This window comes from Macrobrachium rosenbergii, chromosome 9 (assembly GCF_040412425.1).
Source record: "Macrobrachium rosenbergii isolate ZJJX-2024 chromosome 9, ASM4041242v1, whole genome shotgun sequence".
Taxonomy (NCBI): Eukaryota; Metazoa; Arthropoda; class Malacostraca; order Decapoda; family Palaemonidae; genus Macrobrachium; species Macrobrachium rosenbergii.
The window spans coordinates 10,258,873-10,277,661 of NC_089749.1; the positions used below are offsets into that span (position 1 = coordinate 10,258,873).

The 18,789-nt window shown below is 34.7% G+C and overlaps 1 protein-coding gene across 1 annotated transcript in view; it reads left to right on the plus strand.

Annotated features, from left to right (window-relative positions):
* The first annotated feature begins 1,919 nt into the window (after window positions 1-1,919).
* The window catches only part of LOC136841458 (inter-alpha-trypsin inhibitor heavy chain H4-like), a 451,254-nt gene continuing 434,384 nt past the window's right edge, over window positions 1,920-18,789 (plus strand). The window contains exon 1 of the mRNA XM_067108405.1: window positions 1,920-2,133. Coding sequence (XP_066964506.1) covers window positions 2,074-2,133 — 60 coding nt within the window. The 5' untranslated portion in view covers window positions 1,920-2,073. The remainder of the gene's footprint in view (window positions 2,134-18,789) is intronic.

Here is an 18,789-nt window from a genome sequence, read left to right on the forward strand (position 1 = left end):
ATACATTTTAAACGTCGTGAACTAGAGAAGCTAATATAAAGACTTGTTATTTTCAGCAATACTTATCGAAAGGAAAATGCACAAAGAAACAAATATACGTATTTATTTAAAAATGATTAGTTAAAACCATTACGTATCTCCTCGAAATACTTGTAAATAATAAAAAGTAAAAAATATATATATATATATATATATATATATATATATATATATATATATATATATATATATATATATATATATATATATATATATATATATCTAGTGTGGCACTTATTGAAAGGCCCGTAATAACAAACAGAAAAACAAGCAAAGGAACAAAAAGGATTTCCCTCCACGTGTTTCTTCGGCGGCGCGATCAATTTTTTCTCGCTAGTAGTTCCAAGGTCGCCTTGGCACGCTTTCCTTACCTAGATTATGCTTATTCTTCTTCTTCTTCTTCTTCTTCTTCTTCTTCTTCTTCTTCTTCTTCTTCATTATTATTATTATTATTATTATTATTATTATTATTATTATTATTTCTTCTTTTTTTCTTCTTGTTTTTATCCTTCATCATTTTATTTTTTCCTTTTCTTCTTCTTCTTCTTCTTCTTCTTCTTCTTCTTCTTCTTCTTCTTCTTCTTCTTCTTCTTCTTCTCAACGTTTCCAGGTCACATGGGAGACTAAAAGGGAACTTTATTTTTTGATATTTTGTATATTGCATATTCCTTTGCATTAATTTCGCGAAGGCTCATTGAAGAAGAAACCTTTTTATTAACAGGCCATTCTCGTCTAACACGCAGACACCTAATTGATAATCCACACAATCCCGCTCCTGAATGCTCAGAACGTAATGGTAACAATCAAACATTTATTGTGTGAATGTTCAAAGTGTAATCAGCGGCGAACATCGAGTTTTGGAAATGGATCAGTGAGATTTTGTCAGAAACTTCAACATTTGAAATTAACCCAATTATGAAATTTTTGAAAAACTGTAATTTAATTGACAAAATATAAAACAAATCCCTCGGGCCAACTCTGTGAGAGCTGATGATCAGCTCAGTGGAATAATAATAATAATAATAATAATAATAATAATAATAATAAAAAACTCAGTTATAAAGTTTTTGAAAAATTGTAATTTAATTGACAAAATATAATTAAATAATGTAAAAAAAATCAAAAAACAAATCAGCTCACTGGTCTGGTAAAACTATTTTAATAATAATAATAATAATAATAATAATAATAATAATAATAATAATAATAATAATAATAATAATAATAATAAGAGGAATCAGACAATTTGCGAAACGCATGTCCGACAAGCTCGTTATATTTAAATCCACGAGGAACCTGACTTCGTTTGAGTGAAAGTCCAGCGGAGAGATTAGAGATTACAGGCACATTACAGGATTTATCAAAAGTAGCCGCTGTTTACAAACCCGTGTATACAACGCTCTCGGTACTAAATGCACGAGTCTGTCCATTCGAACAAGCACGCAAACTCGACTAAAACATGAGGCACTCTCACGCTATACCCAAAAGGTAGCGTCACCCCTCTGAGGCACTCTGTGGCACTGAGAGTCTTCTTCTTCTTCTTCTTCTTCTTCTTCTTCTTCTTCTTCATTGATACTGAGGAGCGGGGCACTTTGTCAAAATAATAACGAGGTATTGAGTTACCCTCTCGGGCCGATACGATAAGTTATGTTGACACCTGTGAAATGCTGAAGGTGGCTTTTTTTTTCTCTCTCTCTCTTGGCGTTTGGATTGCGATGTCAAGGCGCGCATGCGCGCTCGTGCGCTCGCGTGCGTTGGCGTAAAAGCAGGAAAAGCAAAAGAGGTCTCATCTCGAGGGGGCGTTGGAATAGGGAGATGGGAGAGAGGGGGAGGGGTCCACAGAATGCCTGGAGAGAGAGAGAGAGAGAGAGAGAGAGAGAGAGAGAGAGAGAGCGTGTGTGTGAGTGAGCGAGCGAGCGTATCTCTCTCTCTCTCGAGGAGCCGACGTCAGTATGACATGGGACACGGTGGAGAGTGGTTGGTGGTAGACTGTGCTCGCATGCTAGCCCCAGTGTTTGCCAGTGCTTCGTCGAGATGAGACATACTCTCGTGTCTTGGATCATCCCCTGGTGGGTGGTGTCAATCGCCTGGCAGGTGAGTTTTGGACGGGCTGCTGCAGAATGGGCGTGTGGGCGGGCTATTGATCGTGATGATAAGGGTGGGCCACACAGCTCCCTCTCACACATTCTCTCTCTCTCTCTCTCTCTCTGTCTCTCTTTTTCTCCTCTCTCGCTCACTCCGCCTGCTGCTGGTCCTCGAAGCCAGCATAGAAGGGCAACGAATTCAAGGTCGTCGTTGCACACTCGAGCTCTCTCTCTCTCTCTCTCTCTCTCTCTCTCTCTCTCTCTCTCTCTACTCTCTCTCTCTCTCTCTCGACGGGCTAGGACGGTAGCTCGTACTACGGCGGCGCGCGCGCTGCTTGTGCCTTTTGCCTTTGCTTGCAGTCGCTCGCGCTCACCCTCGTCGTCCTTTCATTCAACTCTACTGGCGGCTGCTGCTTCTCAAGTTTTGGCGCTGCAGTGGGAAAGGGTAGGGGGTGGCGGAGAGGGGGCGAGAGTGTGGTTAAGGAGGACCAGGTTTTACCCATCAAAAAAAACTCGCCCTTTTCTCTTGCACCTTCTTCGGTGTTCTAACTGACGCCCTCTCCTCCTCCTCCTCCTTCTTCCTCTCCTTCTTCTTCTTCTTCTTCTTCTTCTTCTTCTTCTTCTTCTTCTTCTTCTTCTGCGTCAGGCATTGAGGAAGAAATCATTCAAACATAGAGTTCATCTTCTCCTTCTCCTTCTCCTTCTCCTTCTGCGTCCTCTTCTCTCGCTCCTTCTTCGGTGTTCCAACTGACGCTTTCTTCTCCTTCTTCTTCTCCTTCTTCTTCTTCTTCTGCGTCAGGTAATGAGGAAGGAGAAGTCGTTGAAACTTGGGGCGTTCTTCTTCTTCTTCTTCTTCTTCTTCAGGAACAGAAGTTTTGAGCCTCAGGGAATCCGTCTCCTGAAGCCATTGCTAGTGATGTTTTACTTTAAAGGCATCCCACTTCCCCCCTTCCCCGTCCCCCCACCCCCTGCAAACTCTCCCCCTAACGTTTATGACGTCAGCAAACCCCTTTACAAATTTTATTCATGCAGATGCATACAAAGAACCCCTCAATATGAATTATTATTATTATTATTATTATTATTATTATTATTATTATTATTATTATTATTATTATTATTATTCAGAAGATGAACCCTATTCAAGTGGAACAAGCCCAACCACAGGGGTCATTGACTTGAAATTCAAGCTTCCAAAGAATGTAGTTATTATTATTATTATTATTATTATTATTATTATTATTATTATTATTATTATTATTATTATTATTATTATTCAGGAGATGAACCTCATATAGAACAAGCCCACCATAGGCGCCATTGACTTGAAATTCAAGCTTCCAAAGAATATTATCGTGTTTATTGGAAAGAAGTAACAGAAGATAATTGGAAATACAGAAAGAGGAGATCAGTTGTGAGAAAATAGACAAATTAACAAATTAATAGATAAATAAAATAAACGAAGAAATAAAACAATACTACTTCTTTGTTTTCAACTGCAAAGTCTCGCATTGCAACCTTTGAAACCAATCATTTAAAAAAATTCATTAGTTGCGGGGTCACGGTGGCAAATCAGGTCAAGGGTCATCCCATTAGGATCGAACCAGTGGGTTCGTATTGATTTAAAGGTCAAGGTTACAAACCCCAGAGCTGGGGTTGTGGTTCGAGATCGAGGAGCATCGCATTATGAATGAGGGTTATTTCAGTGAGGTTAATTGAGGTTATATATTTATGTATATATATATATATATATATATATATATATATATATATATATATATATATAATATATATATATATATATATATATATATATATATATATATATATATATATATATATATATATATATATATATATATATATATATATACATATATATATATACATTTCATTAAAGAACTGATAGAGAATGGAATAGAAATGGATAATTATCGTCCATAATTATTATAATAAATACAGCGGAGGAGGTAGAGCTATAATTAGATGCCATTGCAGGCGATAATGTACCGGTCATTCATAGAAATTCGGAGGAACGAGACCAAGGGATACAATGCTGCAAAGATGACGTTTTATGTAATTTGCAAAGTAAATTTTTAAATATGGATAAAAATGAGCGGTTGATATCTTTAAGTTGGCTTCGGGACAACTATGGTGGTCGAGCCTCAGGAATGAAGAATTCAGATGATGTTTTATTTTTTATACTTTTTGTCTTGCTGACAATGGAATGTTTTTTTATATGCTCCTAAAATGGTTTTGAAATGTCTTGCATACTGTACATACATACGTACATACATACTTACATACATGCTTTTAAAGACAGCATTTCTGGAAAGGAATTTTTTTTTAGGAATTTTGCATTTTTTTTTTAGTGTTCGTGTATAGATTTACGCTGTGTCTCATTTGTCTTTTAAAAAGACGTTACTCGAGATACCTGAAAAAAAAATTCGTGAGGAAAAACTTGGATTGGAGGAAAAAACATTTGCCTTTTAAAAAGACGTAATTCGAAATACCTGGAAAAAATTTCTTGAGGCAACAATGTTTGATTAGGAAAAAAATTTGCCTTTTAAAAATGCTTAACTCGAGATACCTTAAAAATATTTCATAAGGAAAAATGTTTGATCAAAGAAAGAAAAACATTTGCCTTTTAAAAATACATAATTCAAAATACCTTAAAAAACTTTAGGAAAAATGTTTGACCAGAAAAAAAAAAACACTTGCCTTTTAAAAATACGTAACTCGAGATACGTTAAAAAAAATTCATGAGGAAAAAATCTATGATCAAAGAAAAGAATTTTGCCTTTTAAAAACACGTAACTCCAGATATCTGCCCTTACTGAAAAAAAGAAGGCCTTACTCGAGATAATTTACTCAAAACGATTTACTTTAGGATAAACTCTCTACCTAAGAGATAATTTTAAGAGATCACTTTAAAGTAATGATTAAGACCTGTGAAGTATTCGTTTCATTTGGAAGTCTTAATAAAAGCCTTTTTAATTAACCTAAATTCATGAGTTAAAGAAAAAAAAGTCGAATATTTTAATTAACCTAAATTCTTAAGTCAAAGAAAAAATTCTCGACCTTTTTAATTAACCACAAATTCTGAAGTCAATAAGTCTCGGCCTTTTTAATTAACCACAAATTCTGAAGTCAATAAGTCTCGACCTTTTAATTAACCAGAAATTTTGAAGTCAATAGGTATCGACCTTCTAATTAACCACAAATTCTTAAGCCAGGTAAAAAAGTCTCGACCGCTTTAATTAACCACAAATTCTTAAGCCAGAAAGCCTCGACCTTTTTAATTAGCCACAAATTCTGAAGTCAATAAGTCTCGACCTTTTAATTAACCAAAAGTCTTAAGTCAAAATCTCTCGGCCATTTTAATTAACGAAAAGTCTTAAATAGGTAAAAAACTCTCGACCTTTTTAATTAACCAAAAGTCTCAAGTCCGGCCAAAAAGCCTCCACCTTTTTAATTAACCAAAAGTCTCAAGTCAGGTCAAAAAGCCTCGACCTGTTTATTTAACCAAAAGTCTTAAGTCAGGTAAAAAAAAAAAAACCTCTGACTTCGAAAAACGCTTCATTGGGGAAAAACGGCTCATTTCCATATTCCGTATTATGACGAAGAGCCGTGGCTTCAATCCACTCTGCAATGCAGTTGCTGCACTACGATAGTCTTGCAGCACCGGTAGTTACGCCGGAAGTTCAGCTACTATTATTACTATTAGTTAAAGGAATAATTATATTATTATTATTATTATCGTCGTCTTGGGTCTACTTTTATCATCGATAAGGAACAACCATTCTCTGTTTAGATTAGAATTTATAGTATATTTTTACTGTCACTACAACAATTATTTATTATTATTATTATTATTATTATTATTATTATTATTATTATTATTATTATTATTATTATTATCTTAGGTCTGCTATTATCATCAATATGGTACATCCATTGCCTTTTCATCAGAGTACATTATGCCTCACATGCACACAAAAAGACTAAAAATCTCTCTCTCTCTCTCTCTCTCTCTCTCTCTCTCTCTCTCTCTCTCTCTCTCTCTCTCAAAGAGCCATTGTCTTTATATCAAGAGTACATTCTGTCTCACATGCACACAAGAAGACTAAAACTCCTCTCTCTCTCTCTCTCTCTCTCTCTCTCTCTCTCTCTCTCTCTCTCTCTCTCTCTCTCTCTCTCTCTCTCTCTGTCTTGTACCAATTCGCGTAAAGTGCTTGCTTCTTTTTTTGCCTGACGGGTATTTAGTCTTCCCCTCTCGAGTCGCCTTAATTCCCCTCAAGTGAGTTGGCATTGTCCCCCCTCCGCCATCTTAGGATCGTCTTTCGTAGCAAGCAAGCAGGACCTTGCAAGACGAACTTGAAAGAATTCATCTTTAATTCTCTCTTCCTGACTTGATTCGCCCTTATTTATATTCGTTCATCTGTCAAGTCAGGTATTTTTTGGATCAGGCGCTTTAAATGTACCAACATCATCCTTGCTTTCTCTTATGAGAGAGAGAGAGAGAGAGAGAGAGAGAGAGAGAGAGAGAGAGAGAGAGAGAGAGAGAGAGAGACTACCTTTCGATTATTAACTTTATGGCTTTATTCGCTTTCATTTATACTCGTTCATCTGTTAAGTCAAGTATTTTTGCCACGAAGCAAAACGGAGAAAGGAAGAAGAAGAAGGAGAAGAAGCATTTCAGGAAGAAGTATAGTTATTCACACGTATCTACAGTCACGAAAGAATATATCTATTCCCATTTATTAGTTTCTTCCGTCTCACGTCAGACTCAACTGTCACGACTACGATCATAAAGAAGAGGACAACTCCGCCCTGAAATGGAAGACTGCAGTATCTGCAAAAATACAACACTGAGAAAAATGGTAGATACTCCCTTGCCTCACTACTGATTTTGCAGATACTGCAAATGGGACCCCCCCTAAATACTCGTGGAAAGCAGTGAAGAATCATCCTGAAACTGCAGTAACTTGTGTATTTTGCGTTTCGCGAGCCCAGCAGGTGGCTTATCTCAATTTCGAAAATTTTGCAGATACTGCAGTTTTCCATTTTAGGGCAGAACTCTTGTCGCAATATGCTCCAGGGTTTGCACGCCTGCGCTCTCTCGTTCGTCAGTTCCCGCTGTGTCGAAGAAAAACCGATTCCGTGCCTGCGAGTGAAAGAAAAAAGAAAGAAGAAGAAAAGGAGGAGGAGGAGGAGGAGGAGGAGGAAGGCGAAGAAGAGTATTTCGTGTCATACCTACCTTCAGGAGCTATCTGTTTCTCTCTCTCTCTCTCTCTCTCTCGCTCGGAATCCGATCAAACTTAAATCTCGCCCTCTCCTTCCTTCCAGCCAAGGTCTAGACTTCGCTTCCAGCGTTCGTCCCCGAACAGCGCCATCTATTGCCGCGTTATGTCCTTCCTACCTTCTGGAATCCTTGCGAGCTCGTCTCCTGGGCATGCTTTAGCCGGGGAAGAGGCTGCCGATAAGTGAAACGGCGATTCTTCCCGTGTAGTTTTTTTTTTGTTTTGTTTTTGTCTTTGTTTTACGTCTCGTGTCCAAATTCTGGAGACTCTAGATGTTTTGTATTCGTACCGTGGTCCTTGGGGGATTTATTTTCCTTGTGTTGCTTATTTAGGTACGTAAGTTGATGATAATATATTTACGTTCGTGTTTATGTTTGATTATTTCTCGTAAAGGAATTCTTCCCTCGTGTTTAAGTTGAGAGAGCGAAGGGTTAAATAATTATATATATATGTGTGTGTATATTATATATATTAATATATATAATATATGTATATATATTTTTTATATATAAATATATATATAATATACATGTATATATACACACATATATATATATATATATATATATATATATATATATATATATATATATATATATATATATATATATATATATATATATATCTATCTATCTGAATGACCTCATAGGTTCCAACGCTTGGCCTTTGGCCTAAATTCGACATTCTATTCTGTTCCATTCCATCAACAACAGGACTCTCGATGTCATCATTTAAGGTAAACAGCGAGAGAATCCCCTGGTAAAAGATTTGTCGCCTCCCACAGTTCGATTCAATAAGATTATCCCCCAAAGGTCATCTCATCTCGCTTTCCGCTCTTCTTTTGTTGTCTGTTTGTTATTCTTGTGGGGGCGGGGGCGGGGAGAGGGGGAACTCGTCGTCTCTTTGGTGTGTTTTGAAGTGATTTGGGGCTTGTTATGTTAGACGTATATACACACACACATATATATATATATATATATATATATATATATTTATATATAAATATAAATATATATATATATATATTATATATATGTATATATATTTATATATTTATATATGTGTGTATGTATGTGTGTGTGCATAGTGTGTATGTATGTGTGTGTGCATAGTTCATATATGTTTATGTCTTCTCCCATAAAATAATGATGAAGTTGAAGAATTTAATTTTTCCTGCTAAGTGAAAACTACCATTTAAGGTACTATCAATAACATATATCTCAGACAAATGTCTGGTTTCCATCCATCATTACTAGAGAGAGAGAGAGAGAGAGAGAGAGAGAGAGAGAGAGAGAGAGAGAGAGAGAGGTATTACGAAATTCCATTCATGGGTCCCTTTACGTTAATTTTTGCCGAAATTAAAAGGCCGTTTGTGGGGCTGCATGAAGTTTAGAAGGCCGTAATTTAGACTAAACGAGGAAGTGAAGATTACCTGTGTAATTTTCCCCGTAATATAACACGGGAGAAAATCCCCCTTCTAATATAATTGGGCGAGAGATTTTTGGGTCCGCCTCCTCTCCAGTACGCCATTAGAGGGGACCGGTGCGGTTGTTCACAACAGGATAATAATAATAATAACATTACAAATTAGCCGGAGGAATTATTGGGGTCGTTTAGAGAGCGCAAACGCCCTGCAAGGCTGAACAACCTACTTCTCAAATTTTACTTTCTTATCTCTCCCAAAATCATAATCACATGTAGGCAGTAATGAGGACCACCCACAATAGAATTTGTGTAAAAATTAAATTTTTGGAGTAATTTTTCTGACTAGTAGAGTTGAAGGAAAGCTGAAAGGAAGAATAATGTTGAAGTTTAATGTAGGTGACTGGATAAATCCCAGTGTTTTTTTTTTGAGGTGGTCTGTTCATGTGGAGAGAATGGAAGAGAATGAGGTTGTGAAAAGATACATAATTTGAAAGAGTCTGGGGGAACGAGGGGAGGGAAACAGAAACTTCTGTCATTACTTGAGGTGAATGTTCTCTGTAGTGTGGGGGAGTAGACGTGCTGTTAGTGAGCTTACATCTGTAGGAATAGTGAATGCTGATGTTCTTTTAATGTAAACTTGTCAAGAGAGAGAGAGAGAGAGAGAGAGAGAGAGAGAGAGAGAGAGAGAGAGAGAGAGAGAGAATTTGTAATATTTCAGTGCTTATTCCCCTTGTTTTAAATAAATTATCAACATGAGATAAAAATAAAGTGAATCAGGGGAGATAATAATAATAATAATAATAATAAAGAGAGAGAGAGAGAGAGAGAGAGAGAGAGAGAACCCTCAAGTAATGCCGGATTAAAGAGAGCATCGTCGTTCAGACCTTTTCTCTCGGTGTTAAAATAAGTTAACCTTTGACCTGGCACCCAAAGGTCACTTCCGAGGCTCAGCAAAGGTCGAGTTCCCACCAGTGGTCAAAAGGCGGCTGTGGAAATGGATGGTTTTTGGTGTAATTAAATGGAAGGAATTTTTACTTTGTAGTCAAAATGATTTTAAGAATTATTATAACTGTAAAATGATTACTGATGGCATTTTAATTTAGTATGTGTTCGTTTGTATGTATGTAAGTGTGTGTGAGAGAGAGAGAGAGAGAGAGAGAGAGAGAGAGAGAGAGAGAGATTGATTGGAAATCAATTATTTCATGTGAGAAGGAGAGAGATAGGTAGAGAGAGCATGTAAGTACATTACTCATCTGAGAGAGAGAGAGAGAACAGTTACTTCATGTGAGAATGTGTGTGTGAGAGAGAGAGAGAGAGAGAGAGAGAGAGAGATGGATGGATAAAGAAAGCATGGAGGTGCATTACTTCATGTGAGAGAGAGAGAGAGAGAGAGAGAGAGAGAGAGAGAGAGAGAGAGAGAGAGAGAGAGAGAGAGAGAGCTTTGAAACCCATTACTTCATGAGAGTGAGAAGAGATAGACAGAGAAAGCATGGAAGTGTGCATTACTTCACGAGAGAGAGAGAGAGAGAGAGAGAGAGAGAGAGAATTTCTTATGAAGAAAGTTGCCGTACACATTGCTCTTCATAAATATTTGTAAGCTACAAAGTAAAATACATTTTCTGACGGATATATTAGATGTCAAAATATATATATCTACTCATAAGAACATTTATAACAGAATCACTGAAAATCATCCACTTTATTAATATTTAGATGACAACAAAGTATATCCTCTATTCAGAGGGGCATTTACCGCCCCAGATAGTCGCCGGGCACGGAGCCTGAAATTATCTTAATCTGAATAGCTGCACACGGCGGTAATTATCTTCGGAGTTGGCAACACCGGGGCCCTTTCCCACAAGTCGGGAGGAAACAAAAGAGACCTAAAAAACCTCTTTTCCTTTTGGGCAAAACAAACGGTTTTAGAGATGAAGGAAGAGAGAGAGAGAGAGAGAGAGAGAGAGAGAGAGAGAGAGAGAGAGAGAGAGAGAGAGAGTTTTCTTTGTTGAGGTAGAGAAAGAGATTAGGAAATGATTGCTTGACTCCCATATAATAATGAATAATGATTAATATATATATTTATATAATATATATATATATATATATATATATATATATATATATATATATATATATATATATATATATATATATAAATATATAAAAGGAGGGGAGCGAGAGATTCTCCTGTTGAAGTGGAGAAAGAGATTAGAAATGATTGCTTAATCTCCCAAATAATAATAATAATAATAATAATAATAATAATAATAATAATAATAATAAATACACACACAATAATAATCGGTAGTAAACACTCACATTTTTATTGAAGTTGATTGCTGCTACAATGCCGTTTCTGATTCTCCTCCTGACGTTTCGTTCCTCTTAGGAACATCCTCCTAGGAACATCCTCTTAAGAACATCCTCCTTGGAACATCCCCCTAGGAGTACCGAAACGTCAGGAGGAAAACCAGAAATAGCGTCAGAAGAAGAAAGGAACACCACCAGTATTTTAACCTGAACGGCACTGTAGCGGCAATCGGATTCAATAAAGTAATAATACTCGTAATAATAATATACAAACACGAACTAGTGTGACTGATGCATAATCTAAACACCGCAATGCATTTCAACCCAGAGGTATTTTCACCTTGAGAATTCTTTGTGGTTATAGCGTAGACCTCTCTCTCTCTCTCTCTCTCTCTCTCTCTCTCTCTCTCTCTCTCCACCGGCTTTGTTTTATGATTCGAATTTCTGAAGTTTCGTGAGACCAATTAAGGGCATCTGGCCCCACGCTCGGTCATTGATCGTTATGACTTCGGAGGGAAAAAAAGTGTTTCTGCCGTCGATAGGCGCCTTGGAATTACAGGCGAAGGATGCAGCAAAACAAGATACGTCGAATTGAAAGCCACCATGTAATTGCAGATTTATTTCTGCATTTCCTTTGTATACTTGCTTTAGTTATATTCTCTCTCTCTCTCTCTCTCTCTCCTTCGTAACAAAATGATACTGCTAAGATCCTTATTTCTTCTCTCCTATGTATATAATATGATCGTCTCTCTCTCTCTCTCTCTCTCTCTCTCTCTCTCTCTCTCTCAAGATAAAATGATACTGCTGAGATCCTGATTTCTCCTCTCCTATGTATAATATGTTCCTCTCTCTCTCTCTCTCTCTCTCTCTCTCTCTTTCTTCTGGACGAGGTAATCCTCACTCCATGGAGGTGAAACCATCCTTGCAGTATTTCTCTTTTCTCTCAGGATACTCTGCCCATATTCCTTCAGTTACATCTCTCTCTCTCTCTCTCTCTCTCTCTCTCTCTCTCTCTCTCTCTCTCACCAATCCCGTGCACCGTTATCCGAATAAAACTTCTGCGCTATACACTGCTTACCCGTTGCTTCGCCTCGATCGAAAGTTATGAATATTTAACTGGATTGGTATATATCGCTGTTCCGTAGTTTCGGGAGACATTTTTGAAGGGAAGAATGTCCCCTGTCTCCCCTTTCCTCTTTGTTTTCTGCTTTTTTGGATGAATACTTCAAGGTGGTGTACATGTCCCGTGCTGTTTTGACTTCTATGAAATTTTAAAAAATTTTTGAACAGTGTCAGCTTCTCAGATCTATGAAATCTTTTTTTTTTTATATTTTTTTGAACAGGTCAGGTTGTCAGATCTATGAAATATTTATATATTTTTTGAACTGTGTCAGGTTGTCAGATTTGGCTGGAATGTTTTCATTGCCGTTTTTATTTTTCGTATTGATTCAATAAGTGCCAGAATTTTTCTTCTTTTAAAGAAGATATTGCTACATTTATATTTTTTTCATTTTTATGATGAATGATGCAGCTTTCGTTCATTGTAAAAATAAAAACCTTTATTAAGGAAGATACTTCTGTGATTGCTTTCTCTCTCTCTCTCTCTCTCTCTCTCTCTCTCTCTCTCTCTCTCTCTCTGTATTTGTAGTAACAAAAACGAATTATATATATATATATTTTATAATAATAAATTTTGTATTTATATTGTCATATAGTCTATATTTACATTTATATATTTTCTTGCAGTATTGATGTTAATATTTATATTAATACCCTTTAAACCTCATTATCATTTTAACATTTCATGAGAAAAATCAAAACCTGAATTCTCCTTTAAGAATAAAAAATTCTTGCCGTCAAAAAAAAAAAAAAAAAAAACATATTTTGGCTTTCTATTATTTTAGCTGGTTTTGTTCTGTCTTTTGTCTACTTTCTGGTATTTCACACCCTCTGTGTTCTCAATGCACAGAAGATTGGTTCAGGCTTTCCATGGGAAACTTTTGAAGGGATATTTTTTTTCTCGTTCCTTCCTAGTTTTATATACTTGTGAAAAACATAAACGTGGTTTTTTTGGTTTTTTAATTATAGGTTACAATTTATCTTTTTTTTTGTTTTAATTTACGCGTCATTCATATACAATACTTTAAAATTTTAACTGAATCATTCATGACGAAAGAAAATATCAGAAAATCCCCAACTTAATTTTTTTAAAGTAATCTAACCTCACTCACGGTGGGGGAATTACCCTGACGAAGACCTGAAAAAATTTTGTAACTTGTCCAAAAAAAAAAAAAGGTTTCAAAAGGTAATCTTTATCTTTTTTTTGTTCTAATTTTTATACATCATTCATACAATACATAAAAAATTTTGTTTAATTGAACCATTCATGACAAAAAAAAAAAATCAGAAAAACCCTAAATTAATATTTTTTGAAGTAATCCAACCTCACTCACGGTGGGGAATTAACCTGTCGGAGACCTAAAAAAAAAAAAAGAGATTGTAACTCACCAAAAACAAAAAACAAAAAATATTTCAAAAGGTAACCTTTGTCTTTTTTTTTTTTTTGTTTAATTTTTACACGTCATTTCACGAGAGCAATTTATTTCAGTCGCAACAGGTAAATTACCCGCCAGCCTCGAGTCAATAACAATATGGCTTTGGCTGTGATTTGGTTCTGTGGCTTTGTTTGTTTTGTTGATCACGATGTGTTTGTTTATACGTATGCACACATACACGCACTCGCGAGCACACACATACACGCATATATATTGTAGAAATACATATATAATATGTGTATATTTGTATTTTTTATATATTTCTGTATTTGTTGATTTAGAAACACACAATTGTCTCTTCTCTCTTCTCTCTTCTTCTTCTTCTCTCTCTATATATATATATATATATATATTTATTAATATATGTAATATATAAATATATATATATATATATATATATATATATATATATATATATATATATATATATATATATATATATATATATATACATATATTACACACACACATATATATATATATATATATATATATATATATATATATATATATATATATATATATATATATATATATATATATATATATATATATCCTATATATATATATATATAATATATACATATATAAAGGAAGAGAGAGAGAGAGAGAGATGAGAGAGAGAGAGAGAGAGAGAGAGAGAGAGAGAGAGAGAGAGAGAGAGAGAGAGAGAGTATGAGGGTGTGAGTATCTACACCGTTCAAATCAATGAATGCAGAAGCAGTAGGTACTTAAAAGAACAGCCTTACGTAAAACGCCCGTGTAAGAACTAAGAAGGACAGATTTGCTCGATAAAATAAAAGGAATTATTTTGAAACAATTTTGTTTAAAAGGGATAGACAAATTCCAACCTATTTCAAAACTTGTATTAAATAGATAAGTAATAATAAATGGTTAAGTCGAATGAATGAATAAATATATATAAAAACAAACCAACCTTTCACGTAGTTGCGAGAATGACAGATGCAAAAAGAAATAAATAAAAACGGTAAATAAATCATTTTTCCCGGTGTCATTGACCTTAATAATATTGGGAAAGAGTAGGTATTGGGGGAGGGGGGAGGTTCAAGGGTCTCAGCAGGAGGGTCCCCCACCCCCCGGGGAGGCCCAGAGTGCTACTGAAACTTGTAGAGAGTACTTGACCTTGCAAGACACTGTTGCGGCGCCATTGTCTTCGAGGATGACCTACGTCACGAGGCTTAGGTCGAAGGTTATTGGATGTGAGAGCTATGAGGAAGCTGGACATGCAATCAGAGTGCGAGAGAGAGGCTGTTGTTGTGGCTGTTTTTTTTTAATGTTGTTTTTTATTGTTTATGAAGATTATTTTTTTAATGGAGGTTTTTTTCATTTTTCGTGTTGTTCTCTTTGTGTTTGCTTTTTGTTGTTTAGAAAGATAATTGTATTTGGTTGCCAAACGTGTTGTTTCTCTCTCTCTCTCTCTCTCTCTCTCTCTCTCCCCTAAGCTTTGATTTATAAGGTGTTATTTAAAAAAAACTTTTTTTACGTTCTATTATTTAAATATTGTCAATGATTTTTATATTTATATTGTATTTTCTATTTAGGATAGACAGATATTTTTTTTTATTTTTACTGACAAGATCAATAAACGTATTGATTTTTAAAAATTTTCATCACATAAGATTGGTAAACTATTTCCACATATTTTTATTATCAGTAAATGATTTCCATATATTTTTTATCAGAGTATTCGTAAATAATCCTTTCATATTTTTTCATATGGGCTTTGTAAATTATCCACTGGTATTTTTCGCTTTGCACGCTTGTTTAATTTTCCTTGCTTTTTTGTCAGGGATTTGAACACACACACACACACACACATTACACACACACATATATATATATATATATATATATATATATATATATATATATATATATATATATATATATATATATATATATATATATATATATGTTGTTTATATGTATATATATATATATATATAAATATATACATACATATATATAAATATATATATATATATATATATATATATATATATATATATATATATATATATATATATATATATATATATTTCTCCATATAATACTCCAGTTTTTATACTATTTTTCAGTCGTGTTTCGATCATGTAGCGATCACAATAACACAGGCAGCCCGGTTAAACAGTGGCTTTACTGCATAATTAACTTTTGTAATTCCAAAGGCGTCAGTTTGATTCTAATGCAAAAGAGAGTGGTAACTATCTGTTTATACATGCATGCATACATAAATACATACATCCATGCGTATCTCTTATGCTAATGATTATACATAGAGAGGAGACATTTTTCAATATTTCCTTTGTTAATCAAACCTGGTGTTTTATAAGTTGAAAGGCTTTTACAGTAGATAATCTAATTTGAAATGTATTTACAGTAGGTAATCTAATTTGATATGTATTTACAATAGATATAATTGAATGTGAAATGTATTTACAATATATAATCTAATTTGAAATATATTTCCAGTAGGTAATTGAATGTGAAATGTATTCCCGATTGATAATCTAATTTGAGATGTATTTCCAATAGATAATCGAATTTGAAATGTATTTACGATAGATAATCGAATTTGAAATGTATTTACAATAGATGATTTAATTGTACAATAGATAATTGAATTTGCAATTTATCGACAATAAGCAAATGTAATTCCAGTTCTTCTGGACCTTTAATAAATTCCCTCAAATTTTGTTTTTGAAGTTTTCTGACTAATATTAGTTGGCAACTCTGTTTCCTTGCGTCAGAGCTTCAAAGTTTCAGAGGTTCAACTGCCGCAGGTTTCTTGTTTTTTTTTTTTTGTCGTAAATCACAACTTTCTGGTTATAGAACGTTCAGAATATAACATTGAGTTCGGCTATTCTGACACGTACATTTATATATATATATATATATATATATATATATATATATATATATATATATATATATATATATATATATATATATATATATATATATGTGTGTGTGTGTGTGTGTGTGTATGTATATATATTTATATAAAGATATTATATATATATGTATGTTTATACACACACATATATATAGTACGGTTATATAGAGAAGTATTTGCATTGAACCACAGGCCTTGCAAAAACGAACCTAATACTCAACCAATGATCTACGCACACCTTGAGGGATGAGATTGCTGGACCCACGCTCATTTTCTGAAACCTACCTGACGTTGATACACATTCACAATAGGGTTGATTTGTGGGCGGCAGGCGGTAACAAACCACTTGCCATGCTAATACGAGCCCAGAAGTGTACGTTAGACTAGAATGATTTTGTAGATATTAAAGGAAACATGAGATATATTTAGGGCCGATTTGACCTACATTTATCAGAATTACCCATAAGTCATCGCCATCCTTGAAAAAGAAACATTATAGAATCCAGGGTATATTATTGTTAATGTTTGGATTCCACTCACGTTGTATATTTTTAGTTAACGTAATCGCTGTTATTTTTTTGTCATTATACATTCACCATTTCATCATGATGCAACGCTCTCCTGAGTGTCAATCAGGGCGGAGGATGATGAATGCAAGCAGAAGGACATTGTACATAAAATGAAACACGCTGGCCAGCTTTGAATCAATATTGACATCAATCACATCTCGTTCGGAAACGGGGGGAGGAGGGGATTGTGGGAGGGGGAGAGAAGAAGGGGATTGCGGGAGGGTGGGGTGAAGGAAATAGGGGAGTAGCAGGGATTTTGGAATGAAATTTTGCAACTGGTTTTTCGTTTTTTTTTTTTCTTTTTTGTCAGTTACATACGAGGGGGTGCTGGGTATGCTTTGAAGCCTTCAGGTTTCTATGTGCGTATGTGCATGTGGGCGTGTTGGTATTGGCACGGGGAGAGAGAGAGAGAGAGAGAGAGAGAGAGAGAGAGAGAGAGAGAGAGAGAGAGAGAGAGAGAGATTGGAATGGGGTACAAATTGTCTGTGAATGAGAGAGAGAGAGAGAGAGAGAGAGAGAGAGAGAGAGAGAGAGAGAGAGAGATTGGGGTGGAGTGCAAATTGTGTCTGTGAATGAAAGAAAATGGATTGATATATCATGAGAGAGAGAGAGATAGAGAGATAGAGAGAGTTGTCAAATTAAAAATCGTTTTGTAAATGGAAAGAAATGGATTGATATTATCATGACAGGGAGTGAAATAGTTTTGCTCGAGAGAGAGAGAGAGAGAGAGAGAGAGAGAGAGAGAGAGAGAGAGAGAGAGAGAGAGAGAGAGAGAGTTGTCGGATAAAAATCGCTTCTGTAAATGAAAGAAAATGGATTGATATTACATGATAGAGAGTGAAATAGTTTTGCTGGAGAGAGAGAGAGAGAGAGAGAGAGAGAGAGAGAGAGAGAGAGAGAGAGAGAGACAGTTGTCGGATAAAAATCGCTTCTGTAAATGAAAGAAAATGGATTGATATTACATGATAGAGAGTGAAATAGTTTTGCTGGAGAGAGAGAGAGAGAGAGAGAGAGAGAGAGAGAGAGAGAGAGAGAGAGAGAGAGAATAGACCAATTGTGTATTGCATCAGAGATATGATCTCTATGTCGTTCATGACAATAGGTATTTGTTCCTGCTGTGTATTTGAATCAGTTGATATCATTAGAACTTAAATGGTAATAGGCCCTTTTTTTAATATATTAATGATAATTATTTTTATTATTTATTTTTTATAGAGCATAGATTTATCGAGTGAAGGATGATCGTGGGTTAAAAAAAGTGAAGGTGAAGAGTATATGTATGTATATATGTATATATATATATATATATATATATATATATATATATATTATATATATATTGTATACATATGTATATATATGTATATATATATTTATGTATATATATATATACTGTATATATATAGATATAAATCAAAACTGTATAAATTATATATATATATATATATATATATATATATATAAATAAAATAAAATTCTGGAGAGGATCTGTAATTAACCACTCTCAATTAAAGTCAAAATCCCAAATTCTAATCACCATTTCCCCCTGTTACCTGTCCTTATCACCTGTCCTGAGCATGGGAATGT